General features: G+C 48.8%; 2 protein-coding genes across 7 annotated transcripts in view; one reads left to right on the top strand and one right to left on the bottom strand.

Moving 5' to 3' along the window:
• LOC122369261 (histamine H2 receptor-like) overlaps nt 1-4265 on the top strand; it is a 62330-nt gene extending 58065 nt beyond the window's left edge. Inside the window, exon 4 of the mRNA XM_043343863.1 lies at nt 516-4265. Coding sequence (XP_043199798.1) covers nt 516-1316 — 801 coding nt within the window. The 3' untranslated portion in view covers nt 1317-4265. The remainder of the gene's footprint in view (nt 1-515) is intronic.
• Nucleotides 4266-19867: 15602 nt separating this feature from the next.
• The window catches only part of LOC122369233 (Ca(2+)/calmodulin-responsive adenylate cyclase-like), a 144293-nt gene continuing 141241 nt past the window's right edge, over nt 19868-22919 (bottom strand). For all 6 annotated transcript variants that reach the window (XM_043343808.1, XM_043343834.1, XM_043343817.1 and 3 more), the window contains exon 24: nt 19868-20904. In XM_043343808.1, the coding sequence (XP_043199743.1) occupies nt 20585-20904 (320 nt within the window). In that variant the 3' untranslated portion in view covers nt 19868-20584. The remainder of the gene's footprint in view (nt 20905-22919) is intronic.

Genomic DNA, 22919 nt, shown 5'->3' with positions numbered 1-22919 from the left:
GCAATATATGCCGAGCTTAAATCGGGTGCAGTAGCATATTTTCATAGCAATTCGACTTCACCCATTTACAATCCCGTCTTACATGCTGCATTATCCTGTTGAATCTTTGCTCTACGCAATATGTATATTTACACATACCTGGTTTGGCAGTGCACGGTGCGTATGTACATACAACATAGAACGAAGCTCAAATCTCAAACGATGGAAAATCGTTTGGATTAGTAAAGCTATTTCATTTGGTGTTCACCGGGCGTTGGACTGAGACATTTATTTGCCGATCAAATAAATGCTTCAGAGAATATCGAAGAGAAATTTGGCCGCAGCCGCTTTCCAAGAACCCTTTACAGCAATGTGTATAAGTAATAAGGTTTTGAAGTATGATGCTGTTTGAAAAAAAAAAAACAACACGACTTTGCTTGCACTATATCAAGTGAGAGCCGAGCGAAGGAAGGTTTTTTCTCCTAACTTCTATTAAGCTTTATTGCACCATTATCCTCCGCGTCTGTCTGTTGCAGGTTTGCGCCATCAACAACCGCGTGTTCTTCGTGGTGGGCAGCCTGCTGGCGTTCTTCATTCCCATGGTGATCATGGTCATCACCTACTCGCTGACCACCTGGCTGCTGCGCCAGAAGTGCCGCTCGGGCGCCACGCTGCGCCACCGGCACGTGGGCCGCAGTGTGGCGCTGCGCCAGCGCGCCTCCAGCGGCCGCGGCGAGCCGGCAGAGCTGCGACTGGCGCCGCTCACCAACGGCTACCGCATCAGCACGCGCGACGTGGCCGTCCAGACGCCGGAGAGCATCAGTCGCGAGACGCGCCGGTTCCCGCTGACACTGCGGCTGACGGCGGCCTCAGAGGTGTCTCGGCGGCCGACCGCGCCGCCCAGCACGGCGCTCACCGCCGAGCAGAAGGCCTCCCAGGTGCTCGGCCTCGTGTTTCTGGCGTTCGTCGTCTGCTGGGCGCCCTTCTTCACGCTCAACATCTCCAACGGCCTGTCGCGCAGCATCTACGTGAACCCATACGTGGAGGCGGTGTTCCTGTGGTTGGGCTACGTGTCCTCCACCATCAACCCCATCATCTACACCAGCGTCAACAGGACGTTCCGCATGGCCTTCCTGAAGCTGCTGCGCTGCGGGTGCCGTCAGTTCCAGCACGGCCACCGGTACCGGGCCTACAGTCTGAACGACACGGGCGCCTCGAGCACGCCGCTCTCCAAGCCACCGTCAGCCCACTTTCGGACTCCGAGTCTGTCGCAGCAGCGCGGCCCGGACGCTCTTCAGATGCCGGCGTTCGCGCTGAAATCACAGACTATCTCTTAGTGGCGACACTGGTGGCGCGTTGCAGTGACACTTTGACCCTCTACCGGCGCCGGTGGTGGTTTTTTTTTCCGCGGTGATGGCGGAGAGCGATCTCTCATATCCAGGCATTATGGCAAGGCGGCCATGGGAACGGACGCAGGTGCTCTCTGAGCGTGTGACCGCTCTCGTGACCGGTCTCCGAAGGTGCCCGAAGTGTGGACGGTTTCTGACGGTGCCACACACCACCCATACCCACATGGTACAAACGCTCCTCGTAGGGACGATATATCAAATGGCTCGCGGCTTGCATAGGGACTGCTGTCGGCGCTCGTCAATCACTCGCAGGTTGTGGTAACGTGTTTGTAAGTTTCCCGGTGTGCCACATCTTCACGTGAGTGTTTGTATGTGAAATACTCCTTTGCGTCCCGCTGAATGTCTGATGTCTGTTCACAACTTGACAGACTGGAGTTGTTTTGAGGTTGATGTACGAGCTCTATGAGAGATCACTACGTGAGCGCTGAGGTCACTGTGAGAGCCTTGTGAGAAACCACTTTCTGAGGTCTACGAGAGATGTGTGAGATTGTGTGAGATGTGTGATGACTATCGGTGTTGTAATCTGCCACCCCAGCACAGAAACCTGAACCCCGCAAAATGTGTACGTATGATATAGGCAAAGCAACTGCCCTGATTGTGAAAGACAGCAATATTGGCGAGGAAACTCATAGTTGAGTCGACTCAACTCCAAAATTAACAGCACTTTAATGTTTAATGTTGGCGGGCTGAATCACGCGGTGTTTTGAAAAATGGTTGTTACTCCTGAGGAGTATTTATTACGGAGCGAGCGAAGCGAGCGTAGTCTTTCCTTAGATTAACGGAAATTTCTGAGTATGAGCGGCCGGCCGGCCGGCCGGCCGTGCGGACGCTTTTGCGAGGCTTATATCTCAGCAACCACTTGACCGATTTACACGCGGTAATTTTTGTAGGGTAGCTTCATTCCTTCTACCAAGTATTGGACTATTCCCGATGCATATAGGTGACCCCTTATGCACGTGCCACGTGCAAAACGAAGAGGTGTCAGTTTTGTAATTGTTGCAATATCTCGGTAACTAGTTGGCCGATTGCGCTGAAAGTTGGCATGTAGGTAGGCACCCACTAGGCACTGCATATCCATATGCCAGAGTTGGGGTGCTGCTGCACGTGCGCACGTGCAGGGGTCGTTTCCAGATCTCGAGAACGGCTGGACCGATGGCGCTCAAATTTGGTACACGGTTAGGGACCAGTTAGTAGGGTGCCGTGCACAAGTCAGTTGGGACCCATTTTGCACGTGCGCACGTGCAGGGTGCCGCTCCCAGATCTCGAGAACGGCTGGGCCGATTGTGCTCAAATTTGGCACATCGCTAGAAACCGGTCAGTAGGGTGCCGTGCACAAGTCAGTTGGAGGTACCCCCTCGAAATTTCGCACGTGCAAGACTCACCCCCTCGCTCGCTCCGTTAGTCGCCCCAAAAGGCGCTATACTGGTATGTATAAGAAATGAGATGGTGATGCGAGCGATTACTCATGCAGTGATGATATGAAAGTGAGTGCAGTTTTCAACTGCATGAACCCTGTGTGTTATGTTCGTATTCAAGTGTAACGCTCACGATTCACACAATCACGAAATTGAGTCAAACTAAGCTGGCCATTTGTGGCCTTTGGCTGCATAAATGTACTTACATCACACTGACACGGCACTGATACGTCCAAACGATGTAGTGCCGTTGGATATAAATACCACCTACGGCTAGTATAGGGGCTAATTTCATCAACCGTCTGTCTTTCTGACATTTATTGACAACTTGGTTTTCAGATATCCCTAAGTACAAATGTTTCCATTTTCTGAAGGTTTACTATCATAAGCTGTAGTATGTTGCGTCTTTTTCTAGGTTGCTTGAGGTTACTTGTCAGTTCAACAGCTTCTTTTTTGCATGCTGAAAAACGACTTCTAAGAAAAAAGACTTAGCATTAGCTGATAGTAAGCTGTCATTTTAGACTTTTCACACTTTTAGTTTACTTCCAAAAGATAAAAAAGCTCAGCTCACGTTTTTCCCAAAGTATTTTGTCGCAAAGCACTGGACTCTTCTTACAAATATTTTGAGTATGAATGCGACTGCTCTCAAATCTTTTTTTTGTATTATGTAACACAAAAATATCAGCTTCATAACCATAGTTTCCAGATATATTATCCTTACCGTCGTGTTTTGCCATTAACCCAATGCAATATTTACGCCAGAATGGATAGAAACATGGTACCATCTTGCTTGATCATGAAATAAACGTCACTGAAAACAAGGTTTTATAGATGGTTAAAATCTAATCATCTTAATATGTCAATATATTTTTTTAACCTGTGACATCTGGCAGCACAGATAATAGCCGTTTTCACGACGGCCATCTGGTACACATTTGGTGCACGTCTGGTACAGATTAGGTGCAGATTTGGTCAAGTCAGGTTCAGTGTGTCTCTTAGTGCAGCTATCAGATAGGGTTGCACTTATTGCTGATATGCCTGCTTTGTCATACTATCAGAGAGCATCATCGATTAAAACACTGAAATGAGTTCATAAAATGAAGATATTTGCTGTAAAAGAAATTAGGTGCAGATTTGGTCAAATCAGGTGCATTCGCCGGATAGCCCGTCGTGAAAACGGCTAATGATAACTTATTTTTAAAGTCTGCTTAATTATCAAAAGCCGTTTGATATTGCGACACGGTCGAGATAAAGTTGGGCTTTAAAAGCGGTAAAAATAGTCGCCTCTTCAATAAGTCTAAAGATGAAATCTGCTAGAGTGGTGTTCACCATCAATCAAATAAATACAGCACAATGTGCTAACCAATATCACATGTATTGTTGTGTGTAGCGCAACCGCGAAACATTAACAAGCATTGTTTGGATGTTGAATGATGTGCTCTGTACAATATACATACTTGCACTGACTGCACCTATTTATCTGTCTTCGGCTGAATTGAGCCGCCTTTGACTGTATTTAATTGGCTTTGTTTTTATTTATTAAAACACAAGGAAGACATTGCTTAAAAAGTGCAATGCTATAGATAAGAACGCTGATTGAGTGCAATCGTTTGTTAAAATGACATGCGTGACCCGGTGATAACACAGGACCAATTACGCAGACCTTCCGTGCAGTAAACAAACGTCAGCAGCCGTGCAAGGTTAAATTCAACTTGCGCTAAGTGAATCTTGAATAAGTGTCAATATAGCAATGAAAAAAAAAAAACTCCAAACATATTTAATGCCCTCTAATAACAATGCACACTCAAATTTGAAGTCTTGCAGTTTTCGGATCGTCAGCCATCTTTATACGTAGGAGGTGTGTGAAAACGAAACTGGCCGCCTACGGCCTAACCACCGCGCTGGGTGGTCCTCTCCGCAGCACCGGAACCGGTAATGACACCGGACGCACTACATCTGGGCGGGCCCATCGGCGGTGGATAACCCGCCCCTGAGCTGAACCGGAGATGTGACTCACCCCCCTCCCCCCCATCCTGACCGAGAGATGTGATCCGCCCCTCCCGTCCCATCCTGACCGAGAGATGTGATCCGCCCCTCCCATCCTGACCGAGAGATGTGACCCGCCCCTGAGGTGACCCGGAGATGTGACTTAACCCCCCCCCCCCCATCCTGACCGAGAGATGTGACTCATCCCTCACATCCTGACCGAGAGATGTGATCCGCCCCTGAGCTGACCCGGAGATGTGACTCACCCCCCCCCCCCCATCCTGACCGAGAGATGTGACTGTCCCCTCCCATCCTGACCGAGAGATATCTAGACCGATAGATGTGTGTAACACCACCCACCCTGTCTGACCCATAGACGTGCGTATTTCGGGTGAATCTACCCTCCCTGAGCTAGAGAAGTGGATCACACAGCGCTCAATAAAAGCTGTAGTAGCGCCGACCAACCACCCGTTCTATATCGCCCCATCATCGACCGCCGGAGACACTCTCCCCGGGCGGGCTGAGGGATCGGCTAATCACGGCTGTAGCTCAACTTTCCCAGGCTGACCAGCAGAGCCAATGTGGCGGTCTCTACCGCGGTGCCCGCACCCCAATCGATGTTGGGCCTCACCGAGGCGCGTGCAGGGGATACAGGCCGGAATATGACTCATGCAGAACGAGCCCGGATAAAGCAGGGTGGTGTTGGTGTGAGGTCTTAACAGAGCATCGAGAGAGAGAGAGAGAGAGAGAGAGAGAGAGAGAGAGAGAGAGAGAGAGAGAGAGAGAGAGAGAGAGAGAGAGAGACAGAGAGAGACAGAGAGACAGAGAGAGAGAGCGAGAGCGAGAGCGAGAGAAAGAGAGAGAGAGAGAGAGAGAGAGAGAGAGAGAGAGAGAGAGAGAAAGAGAGAGAGAGGAGAGGGAGAGAGAGAGAGAAAGAGAGAGAGAGAGAGGGAGAGAGAGAGAGAGAAAGAGAGAGAGAGAGAGAGAGAGAGAGAGAGAGAGAGAGAGAGAGAGAGAGAGAATGGGGAGAAAGGGAAGAGAGGAAGAGCACGGTAAAAGAGAAGAAATAATGCATTTTAAATACGGGACGGTCTGGCCGTGTGCAAGCAGCTTGAGCCAGATCTGCAAGCTGCATCTGTGGGGAATGTATAAATGTATAATGTATAAAAGAATGTATAAAAAGGTGTGCGCCGCTACCACGAACACTAGTAACACTTCACCTTGGGTGACGGATAACTGTCCAAAAGTAGCACAAACACCACTAATTGCGTGATTACTTACGAGCCTAGCGTCTGACGCTCACGATCGTAATGATAGGATGGTAATGGCAACGACAGACGCGTCTTTCGCTGCCTGCTGCTGCCGCAATTCACCGTATCCAACCGCCAACAGTGAAACACAGCCGCGGCATTGTTCAAAGAAGCAGATTATTGTGTGGTTCCCATAATTAATTTCTTTATAGGAACTCATTGGATGAAATACGAGCGACATGGAAATTGCGCTGCAGTAATAGGTGTAGCGTTAATGAGAAGCCTACGAGTATAGCTAGTCGGCAGGCAGGACATTTTAAAATTATAATTTGCTGGAGAATTTGTTAATGTATGTCCTTTGAAAATTCAAATTAACTTTCGGAAAAGTGTGTTCAATAACCCTCTACCATTACGTTATTAAAACACATTAGTTGCATTAATTTCATGATCTTAACCCGCGCATGACTGGGGGGGGGGGGGGCTCTACAGAGCCACCTCCCGTTTTTCAGCAATATCTTCTAAACCTTTTGACGGATCAACACGAAACTTGCGGTACCTTCAAAGGCATCAATTTGACACCTTGTGTTAAAATTTCAACGCATTAGCTACCATAGTTTGACCGGAAATGACGTCAGAGTGACGTCATGTCGGCCGATTTTCATGCAAAATACTGAATTACGGCAAACGCTCTCAAGAGCTCAGTTTTAACCCGCGCCCCGCTGGGCTATTCACTATTCAGCCATACGCGCCCTGCTGGGGGGGCAGATTCTGCCCCCGCCCCCTGTCTAACTTCCGAACCGATGGTCGTAGAAAGACGGGGAAAACGGCAATCGAAAGCTCTCAACAAGGCGGATCTAAAGAGCCCAATTTTTTTGCTTAAGTAGGTCAGAGGTCAGGTCAAGGTCAGGTCAAGGGTACAAAATGCAAGTTTCTACAGTATCGGCCTTGCACCGTAGTTGCCGAAGAATGGACTGAGACTGATGCCCAAAACGTGTTCTTAGACTACCAAGACAATATTCGTTGCATATAATGTCATTCAAAGGTCAAGGTCAAGGTCAGGTCAGGTCAGGTCAGGTCACCAAAAACAAAAGATAGAAATGGGTATGTGCGACACATGTTTTATGGGTCATTTTACTCATAGAATTAAATAGGCACACTCAATAAGTGATATGGACCACCTCTGGATGAATTTCAGGTCGAGGTCAGGTCAAGGTCAGGTCAAGTGAGGTCAATTTTTGAAGTTGGTTGTTAAGGCCTAAAAAGGTGTCTATCTGATGCAGTTTTTTCACGGCAAATCGAATGGTGCTTTTTTTGTTTCCGTACGAGGTCTAGAACTTCCAAAAAATAGATTTTTCAAAAAAAAATGTGTGTCGTGACGTCATAAAATTTTGAATAACTCCCACATTTTTGTATTGTATTGTATTGTATTGTATTTACGATCATGGGCGATCCTTTTAAACCGATTCTTCTAAAAATTGGTATGTAGGTGCACATAGACTACTTCTCTGACATAAATTCCGGTTTTTTCGATACACTCAAAATTTTGGATTTTATAATTATTTTCCCAAAAAAGTCAGTTTTTTTAAGAAAAAAAATTGGGTCAAAATCCAAAAATTTCAAAAAACCGAGATGGCCATTTGATAGACAAAGTAGAATCACGTATAACCTATTTGTCACCTCTTGATTCCTTTAAAAATGAAGATGTTAGCGGCGTTTGAAATTTTGCCGTTTTTTAGGCGAAAATGGCGAACATGACGTCACAAAAGCGTCAATTTCTCAAAAAATGACCGACGGATTTCGCTCAAATTTTCAGAGAACGTGTCAAATTGATGTATGATAAGGTACTGAAAGTTTGACGTCGCTGGCGTAACGCGTTTAGAAGTTATTGGCGAAGAACGGGAGGGAGGCAGATTCTGCCCCCCCCCCCTGCAGGGCGCGGGTTAAAGCTAGATCCATTTTCTTTGCATGAGTGGACTACAAATACAAGTAGCTATCAAACTGCTATCTCGAATTTTCGATATTTTGAAAATTTTGAAAAATATGTATTTACAATTACAAAAAGTATATTTTTTATTTTTTTCAAAAAGTTTTTGACTTTTCGCAAAAACCGGAATAGGTATATGTGATAGAACACACACTGATGAACTACTTTTGCAAGTTTTAGCCCAATATCTTCAAAAATAGCCGAGTTATTCGCATTTATTGTCAAAATTTTACAATTTTATGTTTTTCAATCCATTTTTCAGTACGTTTTTGACGTTGTACAGCAATATAAATGGCACCATCGTGTTGCTGAGCTCAAACTGCATCTGATAGGCACCTTTTTTGTTGAAAAATTCTATTTTCAAAATTTGACCTTTTCTGACCTGAAAGTGACCTGACCTCCGGTAAATTCAGCTGACAATGACCTCAAATGACACAGACGACACTATTTTCGGAATCTACGAGTAAAATGGACCATAAAACCACGGTGACTGTAAATACATAAAACATGCGTCAGTGACCGATACGTGATATACAATTTTCGTGACCTAGGATGACCTGGCCTTGACCTTAAAAATTCGAAGTAAAAGTTCGGTACCCTCAGGGTATCTACGGCATCCGTCAAGGAGTGCGTAAACCAAAAATGAGCCTGATCGGACGGCAGAGCCTAAATTGTAAACTAGCAAAAATGTCGATAATTTTTACTTTGACCTAACCTGTGACGTCATCGGTGACCTCAAGGTCAATGAAAATAGGTTTCGCTCGACAGTTTTTCCTGGGCTACAGACACCATTTGAATTTTGACGATCGGCCCAGTAGTTTCGGAGATAGGAGAGGGGGCTCTGGAGAGCCCCCCCAGTCACTCGCGTTATGGAAAATACCCCAGTCATGCGTGGGTTAAACTATTTCAATGCCCATCAAATCTTAGATTCAATCATATGCAAAATTATACTTGATTGAGTCGATCTACGTAGTCAATAGGACGGGTATCAATGGCTGTTGAACACCGACTAGCATCGGCTCTGTGGCGAATCACAAACCACGACCTAAACTATCAAATTCAGCAAAGCAGTCGACAACACCAACATTGCATTTTCTTTTCAGCGTTGTAGGTATTTAGCTGCTCGCTGGCACCCACAGAATCTTTCCTGCACATTCCGCAAACTAGAAACATTCATACGCAAACCATTCGCCTATCAGGGTTAATTAGCATTTGCTTACGAGGGCGAAAATCCTCCAGAGTCTCATTAGGGGCCTTCTGTGTGAAACCTCTAGGGTGTCTGCGGGGAGCCAGCGCCGCACAGACCAATCTCGCAAAAACATGTTGCTACTATAAATAATTGCAGTAGGGAACAACGGGCGCGCTCTGTAGAAAGCACACGCACCTTTAAGTCGCACGCTCGCGAGTTGATCACGAACTGAGCCGCGAGTTCCAGTTCGAGCGCCAGTTCGTGATACCGCGGTCACGGAAGGGCGAGTGTCACGCACAGTGGCTAGAGCTCACGGTGTTCAGCGTCGACAAGCGACCCGTGCGCGGCGTACCAGTCAGTGCCGCTGGGCGCTGCCGCTGACGTAGCCTCATTTCCATGTAATTCCGGCGGTTACACGCCAATATTGCCCCTGTATGTGACGTCAGCGGAGCGTGGGTACGCATGCGGCGGTTGTGTCCGAGCTTTGTGACATTCCGGGCAGGGGACGGTGCTCGTCGGCATACCAAGTGGCCAGGGAACAGACGCCGCCCCAGGCTATAGGTGCAATCCTGCTGAGCTATTTTGGTTCGGCTCGCAATGCAAAGCTGCGTAGGATTGTGATTACTTGAGGATATATCAAGCATGCAAAGAAAAGCCAAATAATCGTGTTAGGGTAAAGTTAATGCACCGTTGGGGTAATTTTAGAATCGTAAGAACAGAGCACGTACGAATTGCTCCAAGGTAATTTGTCGGTTTTATCTGCCTTCTCTGAAAAGCAACAGAAGAGGCTTTCTTGCCGTGTGCTGAGGCACTAATTAAATGGATTGGAGATTCACTTCTACCCATCGTTTTTGCTGCACCTAACAGGTCAATTGCTTGCGGTCTATTGTAAGGCTAAGCCTATTAGGGCGCGGGGCTTTTCCTTTGTGCGCTGTGTTATTATAGTGTCTGAAATAGATCTAACCTTATCTCTCGGATTGGGTGTCTGCGCACCCCAAATTCTTAGCCCAACACCCCCAGCCTTCTCAGGTCATGTGCAAATGTGCAGCCAAGTATGGGCCCCAGTGGCTCTTTGTTGTACTGCAAATTTATGTCTTTATGTCTAACTATCGTTACATGTGGCCATGGGGCCTTATCAGGGCCTTGCTTGGTTTCTTTTTAACGAGTTTATCTGAGTTTCCAAGTTGAAAAAAATTGCGCATGTTTTAGATCAACCAGTAAAACGCCTTTTGGGCGAAGAACGAGCGAGCGAGATAGTGAGCCCTGCACGTGCGGAAGGGCGAGAGGGTGCTTCCAACGGGCTTGCGCAAAGCACCCTTCTAACTGGTCGCTAGTGGTGTGCCAAATTTGAACGCAATCGGCCCAGCCGTTCCCAAGATCTGGAAGCGGCATTCTGCACGTGCGCACGTGCAAACGGGGTCCAAAATTACTTTTGCACGGCACCCTACTAACTGGTCCCCAACCGTGCACCAAATTTGAGCGCAATCGGCCCAGCCGTTCTCGAGATCTGGAAACGCCCCCTGCACGTGCGCACGTGCAGTAGCACCCTAACCGTAACACATGGGAATGCATTGCCTGGTGGGTGCCTACCTGTATGCCAAGTTTCAGCGAAATCGCCCCAGTAATTACCGAGTTACTGAAATGGGAACAAATTTGGCACCTCTTATTGTTGTATTTTGCACGTGCACTGGGGGTGACCCACATGCATCGAGAGTATCCCATTTTGGGTAGAAGGGATGCTGCTGCCCTACAAAAATTACCGCAAGTCAATCGCCCAAGCGGCTGCTGAGATATGAGCCTCTCAAAATCACTACTATTGCAAAACAGCTTGAACACCCTTGACTTTTCACGTGGCACGTGCCACGACGGTCACTGAGATGTATCAAAAGTAGTCAATTACGGGGTAGAAGGGATGGGGCTACCCAACAAAAAAGACCGCAGGCCAATCGGTCCAGCGGTTGCTGAGATATAAGCCTCTCAAAAGCGTTACAGGCCGGGCCGGGCCGGGCCGCTCATACTGAGATTTTTCCGTTATATTGAAAAGACTCACTTCGCTCGCTGCGCTCGCTCGCTCGTAATAAGCTTGTGGTATCTTACCTCTGATAAGTATTCATTTGCACATCCCCAATACTCTTTGGAGAACTACATACACCCATCTTTGTTAGAGTAGTTAGGTAGTGGTTTGAATACATGTGATTTTTGAGAAAGAAATATAACAAAAACGACAAACGGATAGTGTTCCATGTCTTCGTAAACCGTTTTCTGATTTAACGACCGACAAAAATTGAAAACTCAATCAGAGCTGCATGCATCAGAGCCCGCATTAATCGCAACTGCTCTCGCGCAGCGCAGCGTTTGAGTTATACAGCGTGGGGGTTCCGCTGCACGTACTACCGGCGTGGCCTACCGTCCCGGATCCAGGTCTCGGTCCGTACTCCGTACACCGTGCGGTGGCCATCCGTCGGCCGACGGCCCGTATCCGTCCCGGTGACCGAAGGAGACGGACAGCGCCGCCCGCCGGATCCTGACGAAAAAACGCCACCCTGCCCCGACCGCGTGGTGGTGATATCACAGCCGAAAAAAGGCATTTATCGGCCTCTAGTGGGGATAGATGGCAGAGCGCATGGCTCAGACTTGTTGCAGTTAGGTAGGCTATTTTACAATTCATGTGACTGGAGTTTAGTAACGAAATGAGCGAGCTGAAATATATTACAACGAGGAATGTATATCTGTAACTAATGTGAGTGTAGTATGATCGTAAATTAAATTTATATGGACACAAGATAAAACTAGCGGTTCTAATTGTGTATTATCTAAGACCGTGTAATGAAAAAAGGCTGGTGCTACCTATTAGTTGTTTTCTTATGAAATCATATGATTCATTTTTGATGTATAAGGATAAGGTATTATCCCCCGTCCTTCATAGTTGTAGCAGGTTATCCACATTCGGGAGTGTTGTCCGCCGATGTAATGACTCCCAAACGGTCATCATTCATCAGCCACCCGACTACCACCCACACCCCCACCCAGCCGCCATCCAGCTATCACCCAGTTGCCACAACCATCATCCAGTCAACCTCCATACAACCGTCATACAGCCTCCAAACAACTGCCACCATGCCGCCAGCCAGTTGCCACCCATTCATCATCCAGCCGCCTTACAGCAACAATCTAGTCTCCATACATCCACCAGTCAACCACCATACAGCCGTTATCCTGCGCCATCCACCCGCCACCCAGTCAATCGACGCAGCGCCACCCCGTGTAGCGAGCCACCGTGCTATTCGGCCGCGCGGGCCGCCCGTCTCCTAAAGCACTGACCACACGGCACACTCCGCCGCGGATTCGATGCGGCGCTTCGGGTGCCAGGATGATCGCTGGGCCCGTTCTCGCGTGTCAAACTTGGCGGCCCGGCCCAAAGTTGACCCGATCGGTCTCCGATGACAGCACAGCGCTAGAACGCGATGGGGAGGGGGCGAGTCGGGGGAGAGAGTGTGTGGGGGGGACTTGAGGATCATCGGCGCGCTGGACTGACCAGAAGCGAGGATGTAGGCCCGGTGATTTTATGTGACCGGGCTGAGGAAATACTGAGCTTAGGTGGCCTCTGGCCGAGGTGGAACAGAATCAGATCAGATCATGCAGTGAAAGCGCTAATTTGGATAGAGAAATGGTAAAATCGAGCAGGTTTAGTGGGCTAAAGCTATTTATCGAGATGATTATAATGCAATGCAGAATGCTTCAGTTAATTGCAATGCTACAGCGTATGAACCCATCATCTTATCTATCTATTCAAGCTTCTAAAGTAGTCAAAATAGACGGGCGCGACGCTACCCAACAAGGCCAAAAAGTTCCCTCAGATGTGCATGATGCATATACATATGAACAAAAATGCACATAGCTAGGGTAGGGAAGCATATCGTCGACAATACCAACCAGGGGGTATCGACGGGCGATGACGCGATGATCGTCCAACTGACCGTGGCGCATCGTGGCGCACAGGTGTTTGCAGTCTTCGCCGACAGATGGCTCGCCCGTTCCGCGCCTGGCCGATACTGTGCCGCAATGCATCATGGGCGCTCCGTAAAGTGGCGCTGCTACAAAATCAGTGGCCATGGAGACAGGGCCCGTGGAAAATATTGGGGCATTAGTGATAGCGAAACTGTTCCGTGTAAATAAACATGTTATATATTGCTAGGATCAATAGCAGGCCCAACAAATGCGCATGACACCGTACACAGAAGCGCAATGTCCACGGCTGTTGTCTCCAGTCACTGGGCGTCTCGTCTTTCTGTGCAGCTGTGGATTTTGGTGAGTCGTTTGAGGCTATGGTATCCGACATGCTTTTAGAGAGTCTATTGAAAGGTCAGCGTGGAGCGGACGGAATCTGATCTCAACAGATTGGTAAAATGAATAGCATTATGATGATCGTCTCAAATCGTATCCACTGAGGTAGGTAAGTATATAGGTAGTAAGATTCGAGTACGACCGGATGCGTCCGAACACATCGGGTAGTTTCAAGTTTGTTCGACTGAATGAGGAGAAAGCTTCTAAGATTGACTTGACGGTAAAACACTTGGAACAAAATAGTCAGAACAGACGTGTTTGATGCTTCTCTCGTTTTACCGTGGAATACGAGCGTATCTAATCAAACGATGTCTATCATTTATGTCATACCGAATAACTATTTAGGTAATTGACACCAAATTCATAGCCCTGGAACAGCTGTTTTAACCCAAACGTGGATGGAAAGTAATGTGGTTCAAAACATTGATTTATGCAAGCTGTGTTATAATCAAACGACGAATAACTCGGACCGACCAAAAATAATTGCCTCCCACGCGTCAGAGATCCCGTAAAACAAATAGCGGCGGAGCGCTCTGAATCGAGGGCGGCGCCAACGAGTGCCCGATGACGCTCCTGGTCTGCTGGGAATACTAACAGGGCCGGCGTTCAATTCCTACGTCGGGCCGGGCCACGGGGTCGGTGATAGACCCGCCGGCGGCCAGGTCAGGGGGCACGCCGTCAGATGAAATCAACAGCGTGCCCTCATAACTCGACCGGTGATATGGCAATGGTGACGCTCCAGCCTCATTGGTGGATTGGGTGGTGAGGTGGCGACCGCGCGAGGAGCGATCTAACCAGTGAGAGCCTGTGAAACTCACCGCAACTGGGGTGAGGTCGGGACCGGGTGAGGAGCGATATCTCAACAGTGAGAGCCTGTCAGACTTTCCGCATCTGTGGCGAGGTGGCGGCCGCGCGAGGGGATAACTCACAAGTGAGAGCTTGTCAGACTCACGACAGTCGTGGCGAGTTAGTGGCCGTGCGTCACTACAGCCAGGTCAACGAACTCTAGGGATAATTTATGTCTAAAATATTTTTCGCTTTGGTCACCTGACAAATGCCCGCATTTAATTCGTGGACTTATCTCTCACCTTTGAAGTCTGGAGCCTCTAACGACATTATAAGATAGCTATTCTTATTATGTATATATTTTTATATTCGACGATCACAATCCTCTTAAATCTGTAAACATTTTCGGCTGTTGTAGTTCAAGCCCATTTTGTCAGACATCAGACTTATCAGCAAGCTATCACTACGTTTAAACAACAAACAACAAAGAGTTCAAAAGATGAGAGCCGTTGCCCTATCTCATGTCTAAATCCCCACAATAACCAGTAGCCGTGCCAGTGGGCTGGCCTGAGGCGCGCTCCCCTCCCCCCCCCCCGGCCCTCTCGGCTGAGTGATGGTGACGCCCGTCCGGGGCTGTTGTCAGCATCCCAGGAGAGCCGCTCAAGGACCAGTCCGGCTCGTCGCACGATGACTGGAGGGTCCTCAGCTCAGTCCACGCGTCCCGCACTGCTCACGTCGTGAATCTGGTCCGAGGAAGCGAGGGGCGGGCGCCCGCTGCGTCTCCCTCTCCTCTACCCTGCCGTCGCCGCCGTCGTCGCCGGAGCCGCCGGAGCTGCTGCCACGGAGCAGCCGCCATCCATCGGCCGCGGAGCGAGTGTGTGCGGCCGACAGCCGGCCCCACCGACCGAATAAGGGCGATCGGTCAGCGGCGGCGGCTGTCGACATCAACTGACCGTCCCGCCGCCCGCCGCCGCGGCGAATAAATCGTCCACTTGGGCCGACAAGGGTGTGCCCGGTCTCACGGTGTATCGTCTGGTCTGCTCAGGCAGCGGAGGCTTAGTCGGTGGCGATTGCAGTGAAACTTATCGAGAGATAAATATTTATGGGAAACAGCGCAAACGAACTGTTGGAAATGTGGCAACTATCTCCGCTTCTCAACTTTAGTGTTTAGTGTTGTCTATTCGACCGGGACATATAGTACCTATGCAGGAACATATCTGGAGCGTTACTCTCGTGCACGGCCCGGCTGTTTCCAGACCGCAATTTTATTTTCAATGTATAACTACTGATCGTGATGTTTAAGCTGTCAAAATGTTCTGGACAGCAGCAAGTGGGTGCTTACCTTTACCGTCGTTCGTTGGAAGCGAGGAGTCCTCGGAAGAAACGCGAGGACTCATACGATGTTCTGTTCAGCTCTCATAAGCTGAATTATGTCGACGCAATCGGAAATGTAGGTATGTTCTGTCCTCTAGAGATGTGACACCACTGTCATTGCGAAATAAATAACATACACTCGAGCTAAAATGAAAAGAAACGTACCCAATTCTCGCCTCAGCGAATTTTGCACATGTTTGTCTTATTGCCCAAGTTTTATTGCTTTCGCAAATCAAACAGCATACCTACATCCGGCTTAGAAATAGTTTTATATAGACCAATCACTGTATAGGTGGAACTTAAAAGTCAAATACAAACGATGAAAGCCAAACGAATGCAGCTGGTTAAAATGTGAGTATAGTGAGAAAAAAAAATTAAAAAGAAGAAAATGTATGTACCTACCAATTTAGGAATTACTTTAAGAGTTTAAGTATCAAAGGTTTTTAGAAGTTGTGCTGTTCTAGTTGTTTTCCTCATAAGTCGTTGGGAGGATTGGGACATCAAATAACTAATTGAAAACATAGGTACCTTTATCATGAAAATTGTTGATAAAAATCACTGTGACCTTTTTCCAACTTCCTCTAAAACAATTTTTAGGGGAAATGCATGCGAACCTTAATTAGGTATGATTTTTTAATGTTGAAAGCAGTATCTTAGTATAAGGTTGGTAAAATATTGCAATCATCTAAAGTTGTTTTCAGGCATCCGTGCAGACCAGAAATTCGGTCAAAACATCATTTCAAGCATGGAGGAGAGGTCCCGTCCTGAATTCAACTAGATGAGTTCTTCCTGGCCTATTCAGTTGCTTGGGGTCAACACCACAGGGCAACATGTAATCCGCCAGGGTGGGGTACACTGAAGGCGCAAAACTTGGGCCAACGGTCGCACAGGGTCAAAGGCTGGCGGTCGCAGTGGGACATTTGAGGGGAATGTTGTCAACCGCTGTGATAATGAGGGCCTGTTCAATATTCATACACGGCTCTAACGACGTGCGAACTACGCCTGCTAATGTTGATGAATGGTTTTAGTCGTCGGAGGGTTATTCGTGCGTGTGGTGATTTAGTCCGCCGGTTGTTTGGAAAAGCCAGCGCCCACTATCAGGCCAATGAATTATGCAGATGGACTTGACAGGCTTTATTGCGAACAATGCGAAATTTCGGTAACTGAAATCACGTTGTTGGCGTTATATACATAGGTATCTTTTTTAATGCGGTGATTAACTTACGTTTATTATTCACGATCATGATAAACAAAAGCCGTCAGAAACCATACCTAACAAAGAAATACCAGGGAAATACATAGGCGGCGGAACGGGGAGGGCACCGGGGCACCGTCCCCCCCTTTGATTCTGACATTTTAACATTAGCCCTATGGGCGTTGCATGGAAAGAATGGGACCAAAAGTGGGCAGTGCCCCCCCCCCCCCCTAATTGAAGGTGTTCCGCCGCTACTGGGGAAATAGCTCAGGCATTAACTACACAACTGTTTGATAATAAAAAATGCGATGTTTGAAACAAAGCCACAAATCGAAACCTGGGAAGAAAAGATGAGCTCGGTCAATTTCGACAGCTGAGGAAAGTCGCGTAAAAAAATGACGAGCTTTAAGAGGAATGTATTGTGATTTTATCTATCTTATCGTATCGATATCGCATTGATATCGTGACGCATTGATATTGACATCGTATTTATCGCAATGAGCAAACGGCACTCTTGACACACTGCAAATGGATTTTCTACTACAATCTCTCCGGTTCGAGAGGAGTCCGCTAGCTATTCGACTGTTGACTGTTGAATGGTGGTATTTGGCGTAGGTAGGTAGTATAGAGACCTATACACTATGCTCTCCTCTTCTTTTACAGTAGACAGAACACACTAGCCGTCCGGGGAACGGCATTCATTTACATCTCAAGTGCCCGAACACCAACGACTTTCTCAAGCCATCAAACGCCAAAGCACGCATCTTTTATCTGGTTCGTCTTTCGCTCGGTTTGCGAACAGGCCCTCCTTTGAAGCTGAATGCGAGTGCCGTGGGCGAGGAGCTGCCCCGGCTGTCGCCCGTCCATCAGCCGATTCTGACACGGTTCACGTGACCCCAGACACGGTCACGTGACCCGGGCCGCCTGAGGCGACCACTGATGTGTGTGACGATCGGGTTCCGCACACGATTGGACACGGGGTGGGGCGCCGTCGGCTCGGCGTTAACCCGCCATTGAGCGGCCTCGCTACCGAAGGGTGACTGATGCGGCCAAAACAGCACATTTGTCTGACATATGAGCAACTGGCGGAATCAATGCAACATGTAACGACTAACGTGATTGAGCAGCCATGGCTGCCATCCATCTCCGTTCAAGCTGTGATGCACTCAGTTTTGCTGAACGGAAGGTCAGCTACACTATTCACTTGGGTTGGGAAAGGGTAGGTAGGTACTTGAGCATGTCGAAAGAGGCATTTTATGACTGAACAAAGGCAGGTGCCGTCTATCCAGCAATTACCATGTAAGCTCAGCTCAGGGAATGGGTCAGAACGAATCGTGATTATGAAGTCGATAAGAAAAATACATTCGCTGATTAACTAGTGCGCTAGCTATTTCAGGGCAAGCCGGAAAAACGCGGAAGAGACTGGTTCTGTTCGTGCCGTTTTTATGCGTGCCATAGCCCGTAACCATACCGTGCCGTTCCACGTGACAGCTAAGGCACGGGTACTGCCGGGTCACGTGATCAATGCTAATCACGTTAGCAAACAGCCACAGGCGGTGACCAATAAGGCCAGGCCACGGGCCGGGACAATACGGTGTTGATGCAATAATAACACGCGCAATTGATTGTAATTTGCGGTACCGGTAATGCCCGCGCTGCCCGGTCAAATGTGCCCGCACATGGGTCCGTCGAGGGCGCTCGTGCGTGCTGAGCATGTACAGATGGATTCAGGTTTTATTACAACAGGTGTGATAAAAGTCATGAAACATTCACCAGTGTAGGTTCTTGTCGACAGCTGACAGAGTTGAAAAAGTCTTTTATCAACTTGTGCGGAAGAAATATGCAGAAATGTGAGAAAACAAAACCAGCGCTGCTCTAAAAAAATGACGATTGATGCACGCGAGGGGAGCGCACTCAACGTGTATCGTCACAGATACGCACATCCCCAATGCTTTCATGCCATTTCAGATCAGTTCACGCTATAATAAGCGCTGTTGTGTTTTTGAGTCTGTTAGATAGTTACATTGTTCATCTGCGATGGCATTCATTCTTATCGCGGGCAATGGTTCAAGCGACTGGCAGCATTCTGAAGCCTGCTCAGTATACAGTGGTCACAGTGCGTTGCCAGAGAAGAGAGTTAACTACACTATACTGATTTTTGGCAAGATATTTGTCCAAATGTCTTTTCCTTTCCAGTTAATGACTTTTTCTAGTATCACGCGAGCTTTCCGTTCCGACTTGATAATCTTTCCGATTCATCTGACTTTTTCGCGGCACTCAGACCCATTTGTCATTTCGTTCCAGTGAAACTCTATGCTGTTGAAATTAATAAATCACCCCGTGCTCGCTCCTCGCCAGCAACCTCACAATCGCAGGCCAGCAAACCATTCGTGAGAAATACGCGGAGTTGGCTTTGCGAAACGTATCTGTATCGCTTGGAGCACCAGTATCTGTATCTGTATCTGTATCGCTTGGAGCACCAGTATCTGTATCGGAGTATCGCTCCCACTCCAGTATCATGTGAGCTCAGTTACTTGTGTCCGCAAATATGCAGGTCGTTACTACTCACAACCTCCGCTTGTAAAACTCCCAATCAGTCAAGTGACTAGGCGAGCGGCTGTTATCAGACATATAAAAGGAGACCTTCACCGATACGAATTATCGATCACACCTGGCTATTTTTTTCGAATGCATTAGTATGTAGTATGGCCCACCAGCCCATCCCTGGAATGTTTGTTGGCTGCGAGAGAGACCGGGCTCGCGCCTCTCGACCCAGCCCAGCACGGAGTCTACATAGTACATACGTGTTATTTCTGGTATCAAACAGTGACCACCGCTAGTACCTTGTATCCCCCGACTACCCGCTCCACCCCTACTCCCCCAAAACCTTTCCTGTGGCGCAGACATCTGATCTGCGATCATCACCCCAACAGCTCATCACTGAAACGCACACGGCTGATAAAAAAGACGTTTATATGCATGAGGCTGTTATGTACAGCTCGGCGACTCGGCGGCGGTGGGCCGCCAGCCTCCCGCGTAACAAGACAGAACAGCGCCGCGGTCGCAGCCCGCTGAGGGCCCCGCCGACCACAGCAGACTAGGTCGGGTGGCGAAGCGGTCCAACCGTTCGCCACCCGACGGCACACGCTCAGACACTCGGGCGCGACCAGGCGCCACAACCTTCTCACACCACGCCATTATTTGCTACGCAGTGAAAGTACGCGTTCTGCTGAGCAACGAAAGCGTCGGTGGGATGCAGCCGCGCGGCGCGGCGCCACCTCCGGTACTCTACCCGGGTAGAGGAGCGGAGCGGCCGGCCGCCGCCCCGAACATTGGCACGTGGGGGTCTGCCGCCGCGCGGCACCTCCCCGGCAGAGATTCCATTGATAGTCGGTCTAACAGAAGTCGCTGGTCAGTGGACGACTGGCGAGGGGCGTCTCCGCTCGTAGTGGCGCAGACTTACCCCGAGAGGCCGACTCTGGTGACCTTCGGCAGATTACCTTGATGACTCAGCCACCTGTAGCGCACCACTGTGACCTTTGGTGACCTCCTGCCATCACTTGTGACCTTGAATGACCTATCACGACCTGCGCGACTGACCTGCGCCGCCGACCACGGGGCAGCGCGCCGATTCTGTCTGCGATTTCCCTGATATTCTCCGGCGCTGAAGTCGCTACGCCACATCACTTTCCTCACTCGCGTCTGCGAGTGCCACGGCCGGCGGCTGGCCGAAGCTGCGAGTGATGCTCTGACTCATGGAGCGGATGTTGGCGAGGCTGAGCTCGTCCAGATCCAGTTCCCCAGGCATCTCGTCATCTCCTCGTAGCTGATCGTACTCAGAGTCATACATTGCACTCAGAGAGTCCATGCTGATGAGAGCGTCGGAGTCGAGAAGACGTGACGATGCCCGTGATGATACCGATAGGTTGTCATCCAGATCCACCTCGTATCCGCCCGGCTCGTTGTACATCGAGTTGACGTCGCTCAGCGCGCCTGGCGGACAAAATGGGAAACACGTCAGCCGCCTGGTGGTGGAAGCTGGAACTAGGGCGCGGTGATGTTCGGTGGGAGGGCGGTGAGGAGAGGAGAGGAGAGGAGAGGAGAGGAGAGGAGAGGAGAGGAGAGAAGAGGAGAGGAGAGGAAAGGAAAGGAGAAGAGAGGGAGAGTGACGAGAGAGCCAGTGAGAGTGAAAGGGTACGTGCGATCGACAGAATAATGACGAAGCTATAACACGGTTCCCATAATGGTGGGAAACAGCGGCTGCGACGCCCACGGGAAGAAAAGAACAAAAACTAACGAATGTCGCGGCGACGACCGAATAGGTGATAGATCGGTGACAAATGAATAGCGAGCGTCAGCGAATGAGAGCGACGGGCACGCTTGTGTCTGTGGCTGGTCTAATTATAGATTTTTGGTGATGCTAACTCGTGTTGATGTTTCGAGTTCAGGCACGTGTTATGAATGATGGCTTTTGTCTCATTTACAGTTTGACCAAAGGTTAGCCGTTTTAGAAAACGACTCTTCTTTTCGCATAAAAAACAACCATAGCTCATGAAGAAGTGTAAATGATTTGGCCAGTTTTATCAGAAACATTCAATCGGTGGTTGATTAAAACAAGTAAGTGAAATAAATTCATGTCCGTAAAAAAACACAAAATCGGCAAAAAAAGGGAACGCAGACCGAGGTTCGTTGGGCGGAGGGGTGAGGGGTGTGGCCGGCGGGCCGGGTGTCAATCCCCCTCCCAACGTCACGGGGTCACGACACACGGTCGGCCGTTCTGACCAGACAGGGAGTGAGCAGCGGCGGCGGATGAGACGTGCTCAGATCGATGCAGAGACTGGCGTCGAGACGCGAGCGCGGCGAGGTGTGTAATTAACTATCGGTGCCGGCGTCGCTGGTAGCACCGACACGACCAACCAGCGCATCAACATACAGACATATAGACAGGCAGGGGAGAGCGGGGCGCACAGACGACGCACAGAGACACATGCGCTTTATATGGACATGGGAACCGAAGTAGCGTCGATGAGACAATCTGAGCTTTATCGCTTAGATGGATCCGAACTTCTGCCAATCGACGAGTAACCTTTTTGAACTGACAATTGTGAGAAAGAAGACGTGTAAGGCCTAAAGGGCAGGAGACAAAACGTCATTCAAGAAATTCGTTGAGTAGAAACTAATCAAGTAAGCAAGTGGAACCCGGGAAGACCCTTCGTTGAGGCTTGCAGATAGTACCAATATTTGTTCTGCTACGGCACAAAGAAGTAATGTGGTGACATTACAGGATCCAATACCGCCTACAGTCTGTTTAGACCAAAACTACACAAACTAACGCTAAATAGGCACGTCTGCTACCTAAATAAATCTCCTGACATGAAATACATACACCATCAACGTTATACAAAGTGCCCGCCACACTAAATCGACAACTCATCAAATATCCCCCCATCCCACCGATACCGCATTTATTTTCCCAACACCCCATCACCACACCAATCAGTAATCGCTGCGCCCGGACCGCCGAACCACCCGCAGTAGGAAAACCATCAACAGTCGGATCTCTGTAACAGGCAACACATGGCAGCACAGATAGCCTATGCATACCGAATGACGGCCGGAAGTCGCGCCAGCGCACAGTGGGGATTTTTCCGATCTAGCACCTATTTATTCGTAGAGGGCAAACCATAGGTAGAATTGTAGCCAGATTGTGCACAGATGTTGGCTGGTGTGTCCTGGTGAGAATTTTACGTGTAAATGTGCATAATCAACATAGTAGGTATAGGGGGTTCAATTGGACCCCCCGCTCAGCCGTTTGGCCCCTGATCAAGCGAGAGCTTCGCGGAAAAGTCCAGCGTGCTGCCTATGACGAAATTAGGCCGAATATATCCAATTTCAAAGTCCAAGGTCATAAGCTGACTTTCCAAGTCAGTTTAATGACCCAACTAAAGTTGGGAAATCGAGACCTCTTGAAACTTCGCAAAGTTAGGGTGTTACGGGGTATTTTGGGG

This window comes from Amphibalanus amphitrite, unplaced genomic scaffold, assembly GCF_019059575.1.
Source record: "Amphibalanus amphitrite isolate SeventyFive unplaced genomic scaffold, NRLGWU_Aamphi_draft 000033F_arrow, whole genome shotgun sequence".
Lineage (NCBI taxonomy): Eukaryota > Metazoa > Arthropoda > Thecostraca > Balanomorpha > Balanidae > Amphibalanus > Amphibalanus amphitrite.
Note: the sequence above shows the minus strand (reverse complement) of the source record. Positions and strands in the feature narration are given on the sequence as shown.